The sequence below is a fragment of the Chiloscyllium punctatum genome, chromosome 4, assembly GCF_047496795.1.
Source record: "Chiloscyllium punctatum isolate Juve2018m chromosome 4, sChiPun1.3, whole genome shotgun sequence".
Lineage (NCBI taxonomy): Eukaryota > Metazoa > Chordata > Chondrichthyes > Orectolobiformes > Hemiscylliidae > Chiloscyllium > Chiloscyllium punctatum.
In genome coordinates, this window is record NC_092742.1 from 10929337 (window position 1) to 10944297 (window position 14961).

The 14961-nt window shown below is 45.1% G+C and overlaps 1 protein-coding gene across 1 annotated transcript in view; it reads left to right on the plus strand.

Annotated features, from left to right (window-relative positions):
- ccdc88c (coiled-coil domain containing 88C) overlaps window positions 1-14961 on the plus strand; it is a 249097-nt gene that overhangs the window by 141701 nt on the left and 92435 nt on the right. Inside the window, exons 8-12 of the mRNA XM_072568054.1 lie at window positions 3116-3303; window positions 5664-5745; window positions 6753-6911; window positions 9071-9217; window positions 10613-10757. Coding sequence (XP_072424155.1) covers window positions 3116-3303; window positions 5664-5745; window positions 6753-6911; window positions 9071-9217; window positions 10613-10757 — 721 coding nt within the window. The remainder of the gene's footprint in view (window positions 1-3115; window positions 3304-5663; window positions 5746-6752; window positions 6912-9070; window positions 9218-10612; window positions 10758-14961) is intronic.

Below are 14961 nucleotides of genomic sequence, written 5' to 3' on the forward strand. Positions count from 1 at the left end.
CCCCCCCCCCACTCCCCACTCCCCACTCCCCCCCCACTTCCTAGCTTACTCCCAGCAAATGTATAATCTCTGGAGAACAAGATGGACAAACTCCGATCATGGCTCAGCTTCCAACGTGAACTGTGGGACTGCTGCGCACTCTGCTTCACAGAAACCTGGCTCAACCCATCCATTCCCACTGTGCACTTCAGGCCGATGGTTTTTCTATCCATCCTAATGACTGTACAGCGTCCTTGGATAAGACAAAGGGTTGGAGGGGTTTTCTTTTTAATCAATAACTTGTGGTGCACGGACATTGCAACCCCTGGGCATCCATTGCTCCCCAAACTTTGAATTCCTCACCATCAAATGCCGCCCCTTCTATCTACCACAGGAATTTACCGCTGCTATACTAACTGCTGTGTATATGCCGCCACAAGGAAAGGTTGAGGAAGCTTTGGATGTGCTGTACTCCCCCCACTAACACCCTGGAGATGGAACACCCCAAGGCCCTGTTTACTGTGACTGGTGATTTCAATCAAGCCAATCTAAGGAAGGTGTTGCCCAAGTACCACCAGAACATTACCTGCCCTACCAGGGGCCCGAACATTTCAGACTGCTGCTACACACTATGAAAGATTTCTACCATGCCATCCCCCTGCCCTTTCGGGAATTCCGACCACAATGCCGTGTTTCTTCTCCCGGCTTACAGGCCAAAGCTCAAGGAGGAGACTCCCTCGCTTGGTTGAATCTCCGATGGCGACGAAACAGACTACAGACGGGAGGTGGAAGACCTGGAAAAATGGTGCACTGAGAACAACCTAGCTCTCAATGTCGGCAAAACCAAGGAACTCATTATTGACTTTCGGCGGGATGTTACTCATACCCCCCTACACATTAACAGCACAGAGGTGGAACGAGTGGAGAGTGTCAAGCTCCTGGAAGTGGTCATCCACAACAAGCTTTCTTGGACTCTTCTTGTGGATGCACTGGTTACAAAGGCCCAACAACATCTCTTCTTCCTCAGGCAGCTGAGGAAATTTGGTATGACGGTGAATACCCTTGCCAACTTTTATAGGTGTGCCATTGAGAGCATTCTGTCTGGATGTATCACTACCTGGTATGGCAACTGTACCATTTAAGATCAGAGACGGTTACAGAGAGTGGTGAACTTGGCCCAGACAATTACAAAGGCCCACCTATAGAATCCATCTACCTGACCCACTGTCAAGGAAAGGCCACCAGCATTCTCAAAGATCCATCCCACCCTGGCAATGTTTTTCTACAACCTCTACCATCAGGGAGAAGGTACAGAAGCCTGAACACACACACCAGCCGGTTTTGAAACAGTTTCTACCCAACTGTTGTTAGAATAGTGAATGGACTCACAAACTCTTAACATTCGCCTGTACCTGTGTTTTTGTTTTTGCTCCTGTTTACCTATTATTTACTTATCTATGCTACCTAACTCTGTGATCTGCCTGTATTGCTCACAAGGCAAAGCTTTTCACTATGTCTCGGTACACATGACAATAAATTCAATTCAATGACAGAAGAAATTATCTGTGCCATTTTTGTTTCCTTTCCCATTCACTTCACTTCAGATGTGCTTTCTGGTTCTCAACCCTTTTCAGTGGGAACAGCTTCTCCCTTTCTTCTCTGTACTCTGATTTTGAACACACCTGGCTCAGTGGGTTGGCACTGCTGCCTCACAGGGACCTGGGTTCAATTCCAGCCTCTGTTGACAGCCTTTTGTACATTCTCTCCGTGTCTGCGTGGGTTTCCTCTGGGTGCTCTGATTTCCTCCGGGTGCTCTGGTTTCCTCCCACAATCCAAAGATGTGCAAGTTAGTTGAATTGGCCATGCTAAATTACCCCCAGTGTTCAGGGATGTGTAGGTTAGGTGCATTAATCAAGGGTTAATATAGGATAGTAAGATAGGGGAATGGGTCTGGGTGGGATACTCTTTGGAGGGTCGGTATGGACTTGTTGGGTTGAACGGCCTGTTTCCACACTCTAGGGATTCTACCTCAATCACATCTGCTCTCCACCTTAGTCATGAGAGCCCCACACTGCTGCCCTGTATCTGTGGAGGATTGGAAAATAACAGCCTGCTAATCCAACCTCCGTTTGTTTAATATCCTGAGTTTAGCTCTGGGGGTCCAGGTTGATCTTTTTGTAAATTTGGCCTGTACTCTGAACAAGGCTATTATGTCCTTCCTCTGTTATGATGCCAGAGTGTGCATCAGGGAGATCAGATCATGACTTCATCGAATTTCTGCCTTGATTTGTGAAATGTGTGTGTCTGTCTTGTGGGCTGGGCCAACGTTTATTTCTTATGTTTAATTGCCTTTGAGAAAGAAGTGGTGAACCGCCTTCTTTAACCATAAATCCACAATCCTATTTAAAGGACAATCTGGAGATTTGACCCAACAACAGTGAAGGAATGGTGGTCTCTTATTTCCAGGTCAGAATGGACCGAAAGTTGGAAGGGAGCTTGCAGGTGATGGTGTTTCCATGTTTCTGTTGCCCTTGTCCTTATGATGGTAAAGGTCATGGACTTGGAACATATTGTCAAAAGAGCCTTGGTCAATTTCTGCAGTGCACCTTGTAGATGGTACACATTGCTAATACTGACCATCTGTGGTGGATGGAGTGAATGTTTGTGGATCTGGTGCTTTGTCCTGGATGGTATCAAGCTCCTTGAGTGTTATTGGAGCTGCACTCATCCAGGCAAGTGAGGAGTATCCCATCACACTCCCGACTTGTGGCTTGTAGATGGTTGACAGGCTTTGGGGAGTCGGGGGGTGAGTTATTAATGTAGGGTAGATTCTGATTGGAGTTGTACTGGAACAATGTGGTTCTGGGTGTGGAAAGTTTTCAAGCACAAGTCTTCAGTACCATTGCTGGAACGTTATCAGGGTCCATGGCTTTTGCAGCATTCAGCACATTTAGCTGATTTTTTTATATATCACATGGACTGAATCAAATTTGCTAAAGACTAATATGTGGTGCTGGAGATGTCCATGAGGCTATTAACAATGTACATCCAAAGACTTCCTGAGTCTCTCTGGACCTAGCTGAACAAAAAAGGAATAAGTATGATCACATTTAATATTTTGTTTTTGCTTTGACAGGTAATTGTGGAGCTCACCCAAGAGCGAGACTACCTGCAGACCCAGCAGCAGCTTCCGAGTCCCGTAAAATCTTCGAGTCCTGAGTATTCAGCTCGGCCCAATGGGAATCTGAGCAAAGAGGAGAAGCAGCATCTGGCAGTGGATCTGGCTGACACTAAGGCAAAGCTCCGAAGGATCAGGCAGGAACTGTTAGTATCCACCAGGACCTGCTGCCACCTTGTACCACACACAGACACACTCACTCAGTCACCTCACTCACCCACTGACTCTCTTGCACATTCGCTCTCGCTCTTACTCTGATCCTCTTGCGCTCTCTCTCGCACACGTATACACACGTCATGCGCTTGTGTCGCTGCCATCAGAAAATCCAGGATTTGAGCCTAACCCTGGAGACCCGAGCTCAAAATATACATTGCAGTAGCGCCAGTACCACACACATGGACTGGCTGTTAAGTAAAATCATTCTGGTTCATCTGGCCAGAATCAGGTGTTAGAGCTTTACATTCCCCAATCCATCTGAAACAGTCAGATTTCTTAACCCCCACCACACTGCCCCCCCCGCCAGAAAAAGAGTTGCACAAAAGCGGGTCAAACAATTTGAGGCCAACACTGCAATAGTTACCTGCAAAGTGCCTTGAATCTAATTCAGGAGAGTGCTCTGTCACACTGTGAGCTGCAGTACCTCCCTTTTATACTGAGACACTGCTGCACTGTCAGATGTGTCAACTTTTGGATGGGTTCATGACCTCCTGTCTGCCCCCTTGGGTGGGTATGTAAGATGGCACAGCACTAATACAACTGGAGGATATCCCCAGAGAGTCCCATCAAGAAATCAGTTTTATCTTTCAACCATGTTGACTAAAATCCAATCACCTCGTCCTTCCAGTGTGAGAATTGGCACCTGCTGTTCGACATTGCATCAGTGACAATAGTTCAAAGGCACTTAATTAAAATCAGAAAGTGCTGAAAATATTTAGGAGGTCAAGCTGCGTGAGTGTAGAGGGAAACCCAGTTAGTCATATTGAGCAGTTTCTGATGGGAGGTCAGCAAGTTAAAATTCGAGCTGTTTCTCTGTCCATGGATGCTGCCAATCTGCTGAGTATTTCCAGTATTCCCTGGATTCCAGCATCTGTCAAGTTTCCCTTTCAAAATGCAGGTACACACACCCGCTTTGAAAACCAACAGCCTCTAAAGTGAGGCTGTAACAGATTTAGGAATTTTGTCAGATTTGGAACTTTGCCGAATTTCAGAACGAGTGCTTTGGGCAGTGGGTGATTTGGAGCTAATTTCGGTCACATGCAGTCAAGTGTCATTTGAAGCATGGACACAGACCAGTGGGCAGGCAGTGAGGCAGGACGCTAGTTTAATGCCATGGAGCACCTCATTAACTCGTCCTGGTAAAACCATTCCACTGGAGTTGATGCTTTCACAAAAGATACATGGCACATTCTCAAAATGCCTGACTTTCAAAGAGCTCTCGCTTTAGAAAGCTTTGAGAGAGTGTACCGGCCGCTTCAAAAGTAATTTGTTGGTCATAGAGCAGAAGGATGCTATATAAATGCAAACTCCTGTCATTAAACATGTGTGCTCCCTCGTGTACAGTGCAACACTAGCTGATTTTGATTTAATGTTGTCTCATGTGGCTAAGTACAGTGAAAAGTTTTGTTTTGTGAGCAGTACAGCAGATCATAACATACATGGACATATAGATCATGCAGTGTTCAGACAGAATGAGGCATGCAAAGTTATGGCTAGCTCTGGAGAATGCTCAGTACCAACAGAGCATTGAAGTTGATTCCTTGATCATTGCAATGTTGAATTGGAGGTTTGGTACCCTCAGCGATAATCTGAATTGCCTGACATCTATTATTTATGGTATCAGGTTGCAGGTATTTGTAAGGCACCATTCCCATTGGTTACAAGCTGCGGGGAAACCCACACAAGCACAGCTCCTGCTCACAGTATTACAACGAGAAAGCAAATACAGCAAGAGCTGTAATGTAGACATTTCTGATGGTTCGCGTAAGGGGCAGATTTGCCAATGTCTGTCTCCTTTTTAAGTGCTCTTGCCCTCAAATTACTTGCATTCTGAGAATAATCACCAAATCACTCTGCAGAGAAAGCTGGTGTTACAAGCTGGATATTAAGAGTGAGCACCTGCTCTTCCATGACTGTGGAACAAAGATAACACGTATGGTAGGATGTCCAGCAGCAAGTTCCCCACCGTCTCGTTTTGGAAATTATATTGCCATTCCTTCACTGTCCTGCGGTCAAAATCCTGAAATTTCCGGTGCTAACAGGACTGTGGGTGTATCCATTCAAGAAGGCAGCTTACTACCACTTTCTCGAGGGCAGTCAGGGATAGGCAGTAAATGTTGGCCCAGCCAGTGCCACCCATGTCTCACAAGTAAATAACAAAGAAAGATTGTCCACTGTGATGGAATTTATCTGCAGGCAAATCTGAAAATTTCAAATGATAGTATGGCAATGGATTTTGAAGGAAGCTGTTTATAAAAGTCAGTTGATAATAACTTCTCCTTGTCCGCAGGGAAGATAAAGCTGAGCAGCTTACTGACTCCAAACATGAAGTGGAGCGGCTTGACATGGAGGTGCAGAGGTTACGACAAGAGGCAAGGAGAGCCCCTCTTAGTTCCTGCATCAAACGTGATTCAACTGGGTCTCACTGTCCTGCCTCAGTGGATTGTGGTCCAACATGCCCAGGGAACAAACCTTGTCTATTTATCCTATCCATGCTCCTCATGATTTTATAAACCTCTATAAGGTCACCTCTCAGCCTCTGACACTCCAGGGAAAACATCCCTACCCTATTCAACCTCTTCCCTATAGCTCAAAGCCTCCAACCCTGGCAACATCCTTGTAAATCTTCTCTGAACCCTTTTCAAGTTTCACAACATCTTTCCAATAAAGAGGAGACCAGAATTGCATGCAATATTCCAAAAGTCCTCTTCCATCCCATTGTATCTCACTCTATGATAGAGTTACACAGCACAGAAATAGACCCGTTGGTCCAACTCTGACTTGTTTGGAGTGTAAATATCGATTTGGATGCATTGGGCTGAATGAACTGTTCCTGTGCTATTGTAGAGATCAACATGACGAAAAATGCCTGACTCGATGGTCGGGTCTGTTACAAACAAGTACCTAACGACTGTAATCCCAAAATAGCCGTAAATGGTATGGAACAATTGCTGATCATAATCCCAAACTAAACTAATCCCATCTGCCTGCATTTGGTCCATATTCCTCTAAATCTGTCCTAGTCATGCTCCTGTTTAAATGTAACTATACCTGCATCTCCCACTTCCTCTGGCAGCTCGTTCCATACAGGCACTGCCCTCTGTTTGAAATATTTGCCCCTCAGGTCCCCTTTAAATCTTTCCCCTCTCACCTTAAACCGATGCTCTCGTGTTTTTGATTCCCCGACCCTGGGGAAAAGACCTTATCAAAGCCCCTCATGATTTTATAAATCTCTACGGTCAGCCTCCTACACTACATGGAGAAAAGGTCCCAGACTCTCCTTTGTAGGTCAAACCCTCCAGACCCAGCAACGTCCTGGTAAATCTTTTTAGGGAGGGGAAATAAAAGTTAACAACAAATTCTTTTGGATCTTGCACAGAACATGCAGCTGACCACAGAGGCACGCTCTGTCAGAGCCTATCGGGATGAGCTGGACTCACTGAGAGAGAAAGCAGGCAGGGTGGACAGACTGGAGAATGATCTTATACGATGCAGGGAGAGGCTACATGATGTGGATTTCTATAAGGCCAGAATGGAAGTAAGCTGCATCTCTTCATCACTTTCTTTTCCAGTGACAGATGGTGATACCACTATTAACGGGCAGAACAGATACAATAACAAAAGTTGGTGGAATATCTCAGCAGGTCTGGCAGCATCTGTAGAGAGAAGCCAGACTTAATACTTCAGGTCTGGTGACCTTTCTTTGGGATGTTCTGAGGAAGGGTCACTGGACACAAAACTTTAACACTGATCTCTCTCCACAGATGCTGACAGATTTGCTGAGCTTTTCCAGCAATTTCTGTTTCGGATTTCCAGCATCTGCAGTTCTTTCGGTTTTAGAACAGAAATAAATGTCATTATTTCAGTCCATCACTGTTTAGAGGTGGCTGGGTTTAGTTTTTACCTATCTAAGTTGTAATACACATGTCGTCCATTTACTGCATCTTGCTGGAGAAATGTCCCTACTCTTACCAGGAGAAATTTCTACAGCTTTGATCGTGTAGCTTGTCAAAGCTTTTAAGTAGACTCTGGAGATACTTGCTATAATACGCTGTTTAAACAAACTTTGTTCACTGCAAAGTGTGATCTGGTTCCTGCTGTGAATCCTTCCTAATCTTCAACTTTTTGGCTCACATAATACATTGGTGGCAGCTATTCAATTCATTCCACATCCCGTAGCCCTGTAATTTTATGCCATTCATCTATTTCTCCAATTGCCTTTTTGAAAGTTATGCTTTTCATTTCATTCAGGGGATAGAGACATTGTTAGGTCAGCCCAGTCCCTAATTGTTCCTGGAGGAATGGTGCCCTCAAGGTGGTTGTATTCGGGAAGGGACTGATTTGCATTGGTAAAGGAGATGATTAGCTTCCCCGACAGTGTGGAAACAGGCCCTTCAGCCCAACAAGTCCACAACGGCCCTCTGAAGAGTAACCCACCCAGACCCATTTCCCTCTGACTAAAGCACCTGACATTTTGGGCAATTTAGCATGGCCAATTCACCTGACGTGCACATCCTTGGACCGTGGGAGGAAACCCATGCAGACACAGGGAGAACGTGCAAACTCCACACACACACGTCCAAGGCTGGAATCGAATCTGGGTCCCTGGCACTGAGAGGCAGCAGTGCTAACCACTGCTAAGCAGTGCTGCCCCCCCAAGATCTGTAGAGAGAAGCAATGGTTTTGTCAAGGTCTGTTTTGAGCAGCTCCAGGATGCAGGGCTCTGTGCTCCAAGGGCTATTCCTACTGATGCACACCGAGACAAACATCAGCTTGGGTCTGCAGCCAATGCCAAAGCACGATGGAGAAAGGCCTGATTGAGACCTTTCAGCCAAAGTACTCTGGAGCTGGAAACTGTAGACTCTTATTGGGCTTTGTGCCTAAAGAAGATGTGCATTGTAAGCATCAAAAATATTGGAATTGTGTTGTGGTACCTGAGGATGGATCATGGTGCAGAAAAATTGATTTCTCTTGCACTTTCAGTAAGTTTCAATTTGAATAATTTTGCCCTCTGGGTGTGTGCAGGATATAGAGTAGATATTATAAATATTAAGAGTATTGCAGTTATATTGAGGCACTCAGTGCAGTCTGGAGCTAGTTGAATTTTCTTACAGATTCTGCAGTTTTCAAGTAGAAATGTTTTGTGATATATTTTTGTAAATTTTACGAATGAAGAATATTTTTGAAAAGGTTTGGTAAAAGCGGATTGGTAGTCCGTTATAAAAAATCTTTTTAGCTGACTTCCCTTGCTGTGATCTCAGAGGGCAGGAACATCAGATGATTTAATGGTTACCAGAATCATCATCACCAATAGAGAAAATTAGTCCAAACGTTGACTGTTCTGAGCTGAAATTTAAATCTATAATCTCGGCTGATTCTCTAGTGCAGCACAGAGAGTGTAACATATCGTTAGAGGCACTGGAAACAAAAACAGAAATTCCTGGAAAAACTGAACAAGTTTAGCAGCATCTGTGGAGAGAAAGCCGAGTTAATGTTTTGGATTCAGTGACCCATCTTCAGAACCATTCAGTGGACATTAACCTCCACAAATCACTGTAGAAAGTTCTGTAAAAATCTCCAGAATGCTCTTATAAAATGTTTTTTTTTAAATGCAGTAATTTAATTAACTTGGAGTTGAAAAGGCTTTGGGAGTTGATTTCAACAGGGTCTTTGAAGTTGTACCTTTCTTCCGTTTAGGAACTCCGTGAAGACAATATAGTTTTAATTGAGACCAAGTCCATGTTGGAGGAACAGCTGATCATTGCACGGGCTCGATGTGACAAGCTGCATGACCTGGAAAAGGAGAACCTGCAGCTCAAATCAAAACTACAGGACCACGAAATGGCAAGTAATACTCCACATTGGTGCAGGGCTCAGTGATAAACCCCCCCCCCCCCCCCCCCCCCCACTGTAACCTTTAGAACATCTAACGAGGAGCTAACATCAAAATATCAAAGTTGTTGATTGGAGTGTTGTTGAGAGATGCGAATGTCTGAGTATTTATGCTGTCTGACGGATCCCAGATTCCGGTTGACTGCTCTGTGGTCGTCCTGTTGTGCTCAGTCTGTATTAGATATGGCTCGAGTTCTACATAAAATTATAGATTCCCTACAGCAGGCCATTCAGCCCACCGAATCCACACCAACCCTCTGAAGCAATTGCTGGAAAAACTGAATGGGTTTGGCAGCATCTGTGGAGAGAAAACTGAGTTAACGTTTGGGTGCAGTAACCCTCCTTCAGAACCATTCAGTGGACATTAACACCACACCACCACCACCACCACCACATCCCTACATTTCCCACGGCCAATCTACCCAAGCCTGCACATAGTCATAGAGATGTACAACATGGAAACAGACTCTTGGGTCCAACCCGTCCATGCCAACCAGATATCCCAACCCAATCTAGTCCCACCTGCCAGCACCCGGCCCATATCCCTCCAAACCCTTCCTATTCATATACCCATCCAAATGCCTCTTAATGTTGCAATTGTACCAGCCGCCTCCACGTCCTCTGGCAGCTCATTCCATACACGTTCCACCCTCTGCGTGAAAATGTTGCCCTGTAGGTCTCTCTTTTTTTTATATATCTTTCCCCTCTTGCCCTAAATCTAGTTCTGGACTCCTTGAACCCAGGGAAAAGACTTTGCCTATTTACCCTATCCATGCCCCTCATAATTTTGTAAACCTCTATAAGGTCACCCCTGGACTGTGGGAGGAAACCCATGCAGACACTGGGAGAATGTGCAAACTCCACACAGACAGTTGCCCGACGATGGAACTTAATGCAGGTCCTTGGCACTGAGGCATCGGTGCTAACCACTGAGCCACCATGCTGCCCCACATTGCACTCCGTTTCTGTTAGGTACAAGTACCCAGGGTCCCAAAATCCAGGTGGTGGATGGGATTAAGATAAAGATAAACCACTACTTAATTGAATGATGGAATAAGGTCTGAGGGCTGAAATGGCATCCTCCTGCTCCAATGTTCCCCACTGACGGCCCACTTTTGTAGCTCCCAGATGATTCCATGAGGTTCCAGTCGGAATTTTCACATCTTCCCTCTGGGTTGGATTGGCGACCCGCCCCTACAGCTGAGATCCAGTGATATGTGCTTTCACCCATCGACTCCAACGAATGGGTGGATCTGGTGAGAGGAGACTGGGCACCAGTTACTGGGCTCGGGCTGAAGTTTTGCGTTTTGAACAACTAACACTGATTTGTATGTCCGCTCTCTGAAGGATCGGGAGGCTGATCGGAAACGCATTGAGGAGCTTCTCGAGGAGAACATGGTTCTGGAAATAGAGAAGAAACAGAGTATGAATGAGTCCGCGCACCTGGGCTGGGAGCTGGAGCAGATGTCAAAGAGCACCGACCTTCTGGATGGTGAGTATTAGACCACGTAGCCCAGGCCAGGGAGAGAAACCATCGGCACTGGTGCATTCCCTGTCCCTGAGCCCCATATCGCCCATTCTGTCCAGCGCAGGAAGGTTAAGTTGTTTAAGTTAGGTTCAGCAAAACTTTTATAGACTATGCCTCTCTTTGTAGAGATCGTTGAAAGAGTATTATGATACACATTATAATACACATTACAACTTCTGTTTGGACAAACAACTTTATATTCTGCAATTAGTTCTGAGTTTATTAACCTGTCCCTACGCCAGGAGTCTTTTTTTTTTAAGTGTTTCCTTTAGAGACTTTCTTGAGGGCTACTTTTGGTTTGCACGGGTCACAAACGTATGATCATAGGTACAGACATAGGCCTCAAGAATCCTCCACCATTCAATAAGTTTGGGACTGGTTGGTGTGTGTCAAATTCCACATTTCTGATAAGCTTTGATTCCCCCGTTTATCTCCACCTAAAAAAATATTCAGTGACCCTCCCTGCACTGCCTTTGGAGGCAGAGTGTTCCAAAATCTTTCAACCCTCCAAGAGAAAAATCTCTGGCCAAAAACAGAGCCCCCTACCTTTTGGGCTGACTCACAAGAGGAAATGTCCTTTCCACACCCACTGTGCCAAGACGGTTTCAGGATCGTGTGTACCTCAGCAATGTTACTCCACTCACGTTTCTAAACCTCCACTGGACTCGAGCCCAGTTTGTCCACCCTTTCCTCATAAGGCAGCCTGCTCACGTTTAGTGTCAATCTGAACCGCCTTCAATACATTTACATCCTTTCTCAAATAAGGAGACCAAAACAAAGCACCGTATTCGAAATGTGGCCTCACCAATGCCCTTTGTAACTGAAGTGTGAAATCTTTACTTTTAGGTTCAGCACCTCTTGTAATAAAATGTAGCATTTCGTGAGCATTCTGAATAACTTGCTGTACAATGTGGTCACTTTTTCTGACTCGTGCAACCCAACATCTGAATCAACCTGCAACTTTGAATTCTGAACTCATCATCCATTTTAAGTAATATTCTTCTTTTTTAAATTCTTCCTACCAAAGTGAACATCTGCATGCTCTGCACATTATACTCCATCTGCCAGATTTTTTGCCCCCTCTCTCAACGCATTTGTATTCATCTGCATCACCTGTAGGTCCTCCTCATAATGAGACCATGAGAAATAGGAACAGGAGTGGGCCATTCAGCCTCTTCCGCCATTCGATACTATCATAGTGATACTTTCAGTTCAGTCATATCCTTTAGGGAAGGAAACTGTCATCCTCACCTGGTCTGGCCTACGTGTGACTCCAGACCCACAGCAATGTGGTTGACTCTTAACTGCCCTCTGGACAATTGGGGATGGGTAATAAATGCGACAATCTCATCCCGTGTATGAATAAAAAAAAAATGTTTTTCTTCCCCATGTCTATTGTTGATACAAATTGTGGTAAGTTGAGGCCCTCAGCACAACACCGATCATTCAGAAGATGGTGAATAAAATTCCATGTGGATAATCATCCTGAGAATGGACTAGAATTTAAACCTAAAAGATTAGCTTGAAAATCAAGCATTGAGCCAAAGCCCCAGTGGCACAATAATGAAGTGTTTACCTGCAGCAATGCTTTTTGACAAAAGAGAATGCAGTAAGATTTCTTTGATGTGAGCAGCCCTTTGATGGACAAACATCTTAACTTCATCGAGCAACTGCTTGTGGAATGAGAAATGAATTGACAAGTGAACAAACTTTCCCTTCAGCAATCCCCAATAATAGGCAAACACTTAATTGAAAGATGGATCTGCACAAAAGGATTTTTTTTGTAATTCTGAAGCCAACTGAACTCTTCAAACTCTGCAACAAAAGGCTTTTCAGAATGCTACATCCTGGTTACTTTTCCTTTGAGTTCCATCTCAACACAGTTGCCTTGTTCATGCTTTTTAAGTGTCATTTGGCTATGAGTAATTTTAGATGGAAAGAATAACTTCTCTGCCATTAATGAACATGAATTTGCTGTTTGTTTTTATTTCTTCGTGGCATGTGGGTATCACTGATGAACATAGTATTTAGATTAGATTAGATTCCCTACAGTGCGGAAACAGGCCCTTCGGCCCGATAAGTCTACACTGACCCTCCGAAGAGTGACCCACCCAGTCACATTTCCCTCTTAGTAATGCATCTAACATTATGGGCAATTTAGCATGGCTAATTCTCCTGACCTGCACATCTTTGGACTGTGGGAGGAAACTGGAGCACCCGGAGGAAACCCACACAAACACGGGGAGAATGTGCAAACTCCACACAGACAGTCACCCAAGGCTGGAATCGAACCTGGGACCCTGGTGCTGTGAGGCAGCAGTGCTCTGTTCTGGATGTAGGTTTGCTTGCTGAGCTTGAAGGTGCCTCCGGATGAAGCACTGGTAGTATGGCCCACTTTCTATTTGTGCTTAGGTTTCCTTGAGTTGGTAACTTCATTTCCTGTGGTGATATCATTTCCTGTTCTTTTTCTCGGGGGTAAGTAAGTGTGGGATCCAAGTCAATGTGTTTGTTGATAGAGTTCCGGTTGGAATGCCGTGCTTCTAGGAATTCTCATGCATGTCTTTGTTTAGCTTGTCCTAGGATGGGTGTGTTGTCCCAGTAGAAGGGGTGTCCTTCTTCATCCGTATGTGAGGATAGTAGTGAGAGTGTTTCTTTTTGTGGCTAATTGGTGTTCATGTATCCTGGTGGCTAGTTTTCTGCCTGTTGTCCAATGTAGTGTTTGTTACAGTTGCAAGGTGTTTTGTAAACAGCATTAGTTTTGCTCATTGTCTGTATAGGGTCTTTCAAGTTCATTAGCTGCTGTTTTAGTGTGTTGGTGGGTTTGTGGGCTACCATGATACCAAGAGGACTGAGTAGTTTGGCAGTCATTTCTGAGATGTCTTTGATGTAGGGGAGAATGGCCTTTTTGAATGCACAGTATAGGTGATTTCCCTCGGCTGTTCATAGTTCCTCTGTGTTGCAGTATGTGGTGGTTTATTGGAATAACGTTCTAATGCAGCTTTGTTTGGTGGGTGTTGGGATGATTGCTTCTGTAGCTCCGATGAGGATGGACATACAGATGAGAAAGGACACCACTTCAACTGGGATACCACATCCATCCAAGGACAAGCCAAACAGAGACACAAGAATTCCTATGTGGCATTCCACCCAGAACTCTGCTAACAAACACATTGACTTGGATCCCATTTACCACCCCTGAGAAAAAGAACAGGAAATGGCATCACCAACCCAAGGAAATCTAAACACATAAATAAAAAGTGGGCCATGCCACCAGTGCTTCATCCGAAGGCTCACTGATGATGATACCTGGTATGGTGACGAAATATCTGAAAATGAACCTTCCAGCTCAGCGAGCAAACCTACATCCAGAGCCTCAACCTGAGTGACAAATCTTCTCAAAACCTGCTAATTTACTGCCATCCCTAATTGCCCTTGAGAAGGTGATGGTGAGCTTCTTTCTTGAATGACTGCAGTGCTTGGCATGTAGGTGCCCTCAGAATAACGGAGGACATTACAGGATTTTGACCCAGCGGCACTGAAAGAATGGACAATATGTTTCCAAGACAGGAGGGTGAGTGGCTTGGAGGGGAACTTGAAGGTGGTAGTGTTCCTATGTTTCTGCTGTCCTTGGATTGCTCAATAGTAGTGAGCGTGGGTTTGGATGATACTGTGCCTTGTAGATGGTACACACCACTGCCGATGAATGGCACAAAGTCCACAAACAATCAAGTGGGCTGTTTTGTCCTGGATGATGTCATGGAGTCATAGAGATGTACATCACGGGAACAGGCCCTTCGGCCCAACAAGTCCACACCGACCTTCCGAAGAGTAACCCATTTCCCTCTGACTAATGCACCTAACACTATGGGCAACTTAGCAGGCCAATTGACCTAACCTGCACATCTTTGGATTGTGGGAGGAAACCCCCAACACTTGGAGAAAACCCACACAGACACGGGGGAGAATGTGGAAACTCCACACAGACAGTCGCCCGAGGCTGGAATCAAACCTCGGACCCTGGTGCTATGAGACAGCAGTGCTGTCCACTGTGCCATCATGCTGCCCTTAATGTGATGATAGGGGACTCCTTAGTGAGCGTAACAGGTAGGCTTTTCTGTGGCAGTGAATGTAATTCCAGGATGGTATGTTGCCGTGTGTGGTGTCAGCG